The following is a 9,192-nucleotide window of genomic DNA, read 5'->3' as shown; positions in this document are numbered from 1 at the left end:
ATCAAACAAACAATAGCATCAACATTCCAACAAAGTACTATGACAGCAGAAACATTGACAGACCATGAAGAGCAGCAAACAATGTCAAAAACATTGCAACAAAGAACTATGAAAGAAACAGTCACCGATGATGAAGAAGAGCAAACAATGCCAACAACAATACAACAAACTACTATCAAAGAAACAGTCACCGAAAATGAAGAACAGCAAACAATGTCAACAACAATACAACAAAGTACTATCAAAGAAACAGTCACTGAAGATGAAGAACAGCAAACAATGTCAACAACAATACAACAAACTACTATCAAAGAAACAGTCACCGATGATGAAGAACAGCAAACAATGTCAACAACATTACAACAAACTACTAGCAAAGAAACAGTCACAGAAGATGAAGAACAGCCAACAATACAACAAAGTACTATGAAAGAAACAGTCACAGAAGATGAAGAACAACCAACAATACAACAAAGTACTATGAAAGAAACAGTCACAGAAGATGAAGAACAGCCAACAATACAACAAAGTACTATAAAAGAAACAGTCACAGAAGATGAAGAACAGCCAACAATACAACAAAGTACTATGAAAGAAACAGTCACCGATGATGAAGAACAGCAAACAATGTCAACAACAATACAACAAACTACTATCAAAGAAACAGTTACCGAAGATGAAGAACAGCAAACAATGTCAACAACAATACAACAAAGTACTATCAAAGAAACAGTCACTGAAGATGAAAAAGAGCCAACAATGTCAACAACAATACAACAAACTACTATCAAAGAAACAGTCACCGATGATGAAGAACAGCAAACAATGCCAACAACAATACAACAAAGTACTATCAAAGAAACAGTCACTGAAGATGAAGAACAGCAAACAATGCCAACAACAATACAACAAAGTACTATCAAAGAAACAGTCACTGAAGATGAAGAACAGCAAACAATGCCAACAACATTACAACAAAGTACTATGAAAGAAACAGTCACCGAAGATGAAGAACAGCAAACAATGTCAACAACAATACAACAAACTACTAGCAAAGAAACAGTCACCGATGATGAAGAACAGCAAACAATGCCAACAACAATACAACAAAGTACTATGAAAGAAACAGTAACTGAAGATGAAGAACAGCAAACAATGTCAACAACAATACAACAAAGTACTATCAAAGAAACAGTCACTGAAGATGAAGAAGAGCCAACAATGCCAACAACAATACAACAAAGTACTATCAAAGAAACAGTGACAGGTGAAGAAGAACAGCAAACAATGTCAACAACAATACAACAAAGTACTATCAAAGAAACAGTCACTGAAGATGAAGAACAGCCAACAATGCCAACAACAATACAACAAACTACTATGAAAGAAACAGTCACCGAAGATGAAGAACAGCAAACAATGTCAACAACAATACAACAAACTACTATGAAAGAAACAGTCACTGAAGATGAAGAACAGCAAACAATGCCAACAACAATACAACAAAGTACTATGAAAGAAACAGTCACGGAAGATGAAGAACAGCCAACAATGCCAAAAACAATACAACAAACTACTATGAAAGAAACAGTCACTGAAGATGAAGAACAGCAAACAATGCCAACAACAATACAACAAAGTACTATCAAAGAAACAGTCACTGAAGATGAAGAAGAGCCAACAATGGCAACAACAATAAAACAAACTACTATGAAAGAAACAGTCACTGAAGATGAAGAACAGCCAACAATGCCAACAACAATACAACAAAGTACTATGACAGAAACAGTGACAGGTGAAGAAGAACAGCAAACAATGTCAACAACAATACAACAGACTACTATGAAAGAAACAGTCACTGAAGATGAAGAACAGCCAACAATGCCAACAGCAATACAACAAAGTACTATGAAAGAAACAGTCACCGAAGATGAAGAACAGCAAACAATGTCAACAACAATACAACAAACTACTATCAAAGAAACAGTCACCGATGATGAAGAACAGCAAACAATGTCAACAACAATACAACAAAGTACTATGAAAGAAACAGTCAGTGAAGATGAAGAACAGCCAACAATGTCAACAACAATACAACAAACTACTATCAAAGAAACAGTCACCGATGATGAAGAACAGCAAACAATGTCAACAACAATACAACAAACTACTATCAAAGAAACAGTCACCGATGATGAAGAACAGCAAACAATGTCAACAACAATACAACAAAGTACTATGAAAGAAACAGTCACTGAAGATGAAGAACAGCCAACAATGTCAACAACAATACAACAAACTACTATGAAAGAAACAGTCACTGAAGATGAAGAACAGCCAACAATGCCAACAACAATACAACAAAGTACTATGAAAGAAACAGTCACCGAAGATGAAGAACAGCAAACAATGTCAACAACAATACAACAAACTACTATCAAAGAAACAGTCACGGAAGATGAAGAACAGCCAACAATGCCAAAAACATTACAACAAAGTACTATGAAAGAAACAGTCACCGAAGATGAAGAACAGCCAACAATGCCAACAACAATACAACAAACTACTATGGAAGAAACAGTCACAGGTGAACAGCAAACAATGGCAACAACATTGCAACACAGTACTATTAAAGAAACAGTGACAGAAGATGAAGAACAACCAACAATGTCAACAATGCAACAAAGTACTATGAAAGAAACAGTCACCGATGATGAAGAACAGCCAACAATCCCAACAACAATAGAACAAAGTACTATGAAAGAAACAGTCACCGAAGATGAAGAACAGCAAACAATTACAACAATGCAACATACATCTCTTGCAGAAATGGCAACAGAGAGAGATACAACACCCCAGCCAACGACTCTCAAAGAAAATACTGCTACCCAGTCTGGAGAAGTAATGTCTACCATAAAGGTAACTGATGTAACAACAACAGTAGCTACCGCAATGCCTGCAACTGATCTTAAAGAAACAACAATTTATTCTGAAACAACAGTCTTAGCTGAAATAGGTAATTGTTTTATTATTTACATAATTATACCCTATACGAAAGTATTAGTTTTTATTTAAATTATTCTAGTTTATGTTTATTTCACAACACAGCTCTCGGCCTATTATTAGGTGTCTTTTTTTCAAGTAAAAATTTCGGCCCGATCTCCTATACCAATCCCGGACCCGGCTTGACCTACACGACCTGAATCCATGTCCCGACTGTCTGGCAGGAATTCCAGATGGGCCTGCCACGTTTACAAAATGTAAAAAATATAGCATCTTTAATGAAGTAGTACCCTTTCCATATGTTCTCTGTACTAGGTATGTAGGAAAGTGTGAATTGTGTATTATAATGTGTCATTATATCATTTATAGTATTTAATTTACTATAAATACTTTTTATTTCGAATATTTCATTTCAGGATCAGAAAGTTTTTCGGTATCTATAACGATAACACACATTGGAGAAAATGAAGCAATATATGACAGTGACCTTGATGACAGTGAATCTGAACTCTACATAGAATATGAACAAATTTTGTGCTCCTTTGTATGTTATTAATAGTATAACACTATGTTTTAAATGTTTTACAGATAATCAAATAAGAAACTAATGTAAGATCGTATTTACAGGGAATGTTATACCGTAAACGCATCTCAAATAAATATTTTGAAAAATATGTTTCAAAATAGAAACAAACAAAGTTGATTACCATGACCAAAATAACAAAAATGTTGTGTACAGAAAATGTTACGTAATGAATAAAAATCACAATTTATAGTCATTATAGCAATAGTGGGCAGAGAGGTTAAGTCAGGGGCGCCGCAAAAGGGAGACAATAAACTCAGCATAAGTTCAAGGTTCTCCTCGACCATATTTCTTGTGGTAAACACAATAAAAAGACTTATTTTTATTGACTTGCTCATGTATACTTTAAACAACCCAAAGCACTATTCGAGAGTAGGATGCTGGTCGTTTACAGTAGACACTTGCTACCATGGGTCTAATCGTCAATTGAGGATGAATATTATAAAACCAAGTATTGATTCTTTTTTTTAACTAGTTTTATATGTTCTTTAATGATATACTTTACTGTAATTTCCTATCTTGTATTTTTTCAATGAAGGCGATGAACACATTGAAAGGAAGTGGAATATTCAGTGATACTCAAAGTTGTCGTGCAAGCTTTGAACCAGGCAGTATAATTACCAACCTGCAGATAGAATTTAGAGATGGTACAACAACTGCTGATGAAATACAAACTGTCCTTACAAATTCAATCCTACAAAATGGAACTCTACCAACTACTCAGTTTTTTGTTGATTTCATAACTGTTAAAGGTAAACATATTTTTTCTGATGTTTGGTGTTTTGAGCACGAAATGTATTTTGTTGTTAAACAGATTGGCATACAGTTTGGTTTGTTGCTCTTTTACAACCCGGAAAAGTTGTATGGTAGTACACTTCCATCGCTTATGTTTAAAACTACGAGATATTAGTCAAATCAAATGTTATAATATGGGATGTACCGTAGTACCCAATCAAGGTAAAATATGCGTAACAACAAAATTAAACTATTGCAGTATTAAACGGCTTATATAATCATTTGGGAAAATACTTATTGTAGATTGTATATTTATTTTTCAATCAGAAACGTACTGAACAGCGGGAAAGTGGTTAATCAGTCATTTCAGCTGACTATTTTAATTAAACTGTACTAGACAATTTGATTAGTAGGTAGTTGTAATTCAGTTGATTTTCCGTCCGTTCTTGTCCTGTCTATTACATATAATCACATTCTTCCCTAATTGCTTTACTGGTATTTGTTCTACATAAGCCGAGACTATTAGGGATTTTTAATTTTTCCATTAAATTGTGCAAACATTCCCCTTGCTACTATATTAGCCGGGTATTCATTGTGACAAGCTCAATCTACTACATCAGTGGGTCTAGTACAGAAACCCTTTTTTAAATTATTAAAATGCAGACTTTCATAACTTATTAAAATAAGTTATGAAAGTATGCATTTTAATAATCTACATTTTAGAGTTATGCACCTCTGAATACTGTGAAAATGAAGGAATCTGCAACGACGATGTGCAACCTCCAACCTGTACATGTCGCCAAGGTTATGGTGGAGATAGGTGTCAGGATGTAGATAACGGTAAGTTGAAACTAAAACATTTAGTATGTTGCATCCAGTACTCAGTAGTGTTCACATTTGGAATATGATGATTATTATATATATATATATAATATATATATATATATATATATATATATATATATATATATATATATATATATATATATTATATATAAACACATTAGGCAATATATATATATATATATATATATATAGGAAAGTATATATATAATATATATATATATATATATATATATATATATATATATATATATATATATATATTATATATATACTTTCCTACTTTTAAGATAAAAATTGTAGATGAAGATGTGATACCATCTGTTTTTTTGTGAATTCATAAATAGATAAGATTAAAGTCTAGAATTTATTTTCTTCTATGCACATACCTGTAGGCCTATATCAATACAAATTAAAACAACTAAAATATATAGATTTTTACAGAAAAATGGTAGCTTTGTCATCATTTTTACGTTTTCCTTATTCAACCCTACATTTTCGGTACACAATTTATTTATATTCTTTTTTGTTTGTCTTGTGTGTGTTCATCCCACTTTATTTCCATCATGTAACTTTTCATATAAATATAGTAATGTATACATAGTTTTTCTAACATTGTATTTTTGTTATAATATGTTTACATACATGATTTTCTTGTATTCATTTCTCAATCCAGTATCATTATTTACCACAACTGTTATGATTTTGATACATATCATCTTTTAATATATTTCCAAAACATGTTAGTGCTTATACATATTTGCTACATATATTTTGTTTGTTTTATACGTACATTATCATTTAACCAAATTTATGTTTGCTAATCTATTTATAAACTTAGCATTTTTTTTTTCCTCTTTTTAACATTATTGTTATTGTATATCATTTACATAATTGTCACATGTTGATATTAAATACATTTCCATTCATGTGGAATGGCTTTCAATATACAAGAATATTCACTAATCGAATTTTTTGAACAACTTAACCCTCTTTTTATCTCTATCGCAGGCTTAAACACATTATTTATTACATCACTTATTTTTAAAAACCTTGATCTAATGCAGTTACAGTTACATAACGGCTTCTTTTCAATACATATAAATGCATTACCCCATAATGATTGATTAATAATATCATCATAGCTTATTGGTTTCTTATATAATATATTATTATAAGCATTAACTATTGAGATAGAATAAATTACCGAGAGATAACAATTTGGTACTGATATATTATAAGGAGTGTTTGATGTATTTGAGGTTAATAAATTATTTATTTATTTATATTCTTTACAAAATGATGAAGATTCGTTGGCTTAAATGGTACTATTTCATTTTGCAGGCTTAAATATTTTCATCACAGTCGGTGTGTGTGCTGTAGTGATTTTATTTGTAATGGTATTGTTTTGGGTATTGGCTTTTGTTGTCTACAAACGGAGAACAAATCTTAAAAGAAGTTTATATGGTTACCAATATCCTGGTCAACGCAGCATGCCATACTTGTCCAGAGACTTCAATGCTAGCAGCGTTTCAAACTCATCGCTTTCTGATATGTTTGAGAACCAACGACGTACAGCTCGGGTTAGTAGACCATTGTCACCAGTATTTACTGTTGTAAACATGCCTTATGTAACTCATGTAATACAATTGCTATTACATTACAACCGGGATTACAACTCATTTCTTTTTGTGCAATAACAATTGCTATTTGCCTTCGTTATCGATCCGAACAACATAAAATAATATTGTCAATTTTACTTCATGTTGTTGTGTTTTTACAAAACTTTTAATATAATAGTTATCATATTACCTTTTTTTTAAACTGGTATTATTTTCATTTTAATAAAGTTTGGTGCCTACATTCAATCAATGGCTCACACAGAATTCCAACGTCCCTTTGTTGCAACTGGAAACGAAGAACAGGTAAGTCAATGTATTCCAAATAATTTATGTCATGAATAAAGTCGGTAATTTAATCCAAGTTGATAAGGGAGACTTTAATTTACTCTCATAGTCCCTTGAGAAAAAAAAAATCCACAGGCAATAAACGAACTGTAAGCCTACCATTTTTAAGCTTCTACAGTATAAACACATAGGCCTAATAAGAGGCATTGTATAGTACTGGCATCATTGATGCCTCTTAGCCTATAATATATTTATCTCAACATTTAGGCCTACAAATTATCAATAGCACCACAACATTTTTAGTTTTAACTTTCTCAAATAAAATAATTTTTATATTTTGTCTTACGTGGGTTAATCCCACTTTTATTTCTTATTCTATTTCCTATTTTCTAAATACATTTTCAGTATAATATCATGTATATTTTTCTATTTAACATTTTTACATACATATTTTCTAGTAGTATTCCTCTTTTTATACATATTATACTTTTTTTATAACAAATATTATTTGACCCATTATTCAATTAGTTGTTTTTTAAAAATTTAATTCATTGGACTTGATAATGACCCCATAATGGAGTCGAAACGTCGTTTTTTAAGCGTTATTTTTCTAGTATGTATTTACAATAAACGTACCCTCATTCGTAAATATTATTTTGTATTATTAAACATAGTTGATTTTTACATTTTGTTTATAGACTGTGTATGAAAATCAAAGTAGAATGGAATTCGATGAGGAGCGTTGGCTTGAAAATAGCGCAAGATAGAATATTTACTTCTGCCAATATCAGTTAAAACTGTCAATATTATTCATTTTATACATTTATTAGGCCTATATTACAAACATTAAAATGTGTATGGTTAGATTGATTAAAAATATTTAGTAATATTTACTTCTGCCAATATCAGTTAAAACTTTCAATATTATCAATTATATACATTTATTAGATTACAAACATTAACATGTGTATACTCAGATTAATTTAATATACTCAGTAATATTGACTTCTGCTGTCAATATCAGTTAAAACTGTCAATATTAATTATTAATTTTATACATTTATTGTATTATAAACATTAAAATATGTATGCTCAGATTAATTTAATATACTCAGTAATATTGACTTCTGCTGGCAATATCAGTTAAAACTGTCAATATTATTAAATTTATACATTTATTATATTATAAACATTAACATTATGTATTCCCAGATTAATTAATTACTATAACATAGACAATTTGTAAACGTAGGCAGGCTATTGTAACTACATTTTATAATATACGGAGATACGAATTTATAGTTAAAGTTAATGCATAATGAAAATATTTCAAAATAATATAAAATGCTTAATCATGTTGAATACCATAAATAATTATTAGTTACGTACTGCACCTTTCAATTCATAGAACTTATTTAATACTTATAATAATGGTATTGCCATCTCTAAGATTTAAATTGGTTCATGCCTTATCAATCGTCGAGCTTACGTCAAATAGTAAGGTATACCATAGTAATAATTATTGCATATCTGGACATACGCAGATTTAAGAAGTAGTCATGACTTATTAAATGTAGCAAAGAATGTTGAAGTTCTTCAAAGTCTATGCATTTTCTTTGACTGGGTAAAATAATATTGTCCGCGATGATTTGTTCTTGGATGAGCGCGTTTGCCGTAACTTATTAGTAAAATCAATCTACATTGGCCAAGTCGTATCATGATTTTCGTCAGCAAATTCCCTATGTCTCACAAACATTACCCACGAAAACGAGCAACACAACATACGAGTATTATTTTTATCATCACCCCTGATCTGGCCTACTCTTGCGTAATCCATACTTCCACAACCAGATAATAAATACAAGTTAATTTAAAGCGTGTTTACACGATTGATATGGTATGATTCTACCATACCTGGTGTAAACACGCTTCAATAACTTGTCAATGTATGTCTGAGTGGCTGCTGTAAACCGTAATCTTTTTTTCCCGTGTTTGATGATTCGTGTAATGTCTTTATCGTGATAGTATCAGTGATCGAAAGGAGAATTTAGCTCATCTATTTCTCCGTAGAACACCTGTGTTGACCTTAAAGCTTTACTCACGTGGCTGCAGTCAACTTTC

General features: G+C 31.2%; 1 protein-coding gene across 1 annotated transcript; it reads left to right on the top strand.

Annotated features, from left to right (window-relative positions):
• The first annotated feature begins 8 nt into the window (after nt 1-8).
• On the top strand, nt 9-8,903 carry LOC140052060 (uncharacterized). The gene is made up of 7 exons (XM_072097445.1): nt 9-3,016; nt 3,420-3,547; nt 4,125-4,338; nt 5,045-5,161; nt 6,509-6,747; nt 7,015-7,089; nt 7,770-8,903. Exons 1-7 carry the CDS (start codon nt 40-42, stop codon nt 7,836-7,838), a joined length of 3,819 nt encoding a protein of 1,272 aa, XP_071953546.1. The 5' UTR covers nt 9-39; the 3' UTR covers nt 7,839-8,903.
• The last annotated feature ends 289 nt before the right edge of the window (nt 8,904-9,192 follow it).

Source organism: Antedon mediterranea, chromosome 6 (genome assembly GCF_964355755.1).
Source record: "Antedon mediterranea chromosome 6, ecAntMedi1.1, whole genome shotgun sequence".
Classification (NCBI taxonomy): domain Eukaryota; kingdom Metazoa; phylum Echinodermata; class Crinoidea; order Comatulida; family Antedonidae; genus Antedon; species Antedon mediterranea.
The sequence above is the reverse complement of the archived record's forward strand: the minus strand, read 5'-3'. Positions and strand labels throughout refer to the sequence as shown.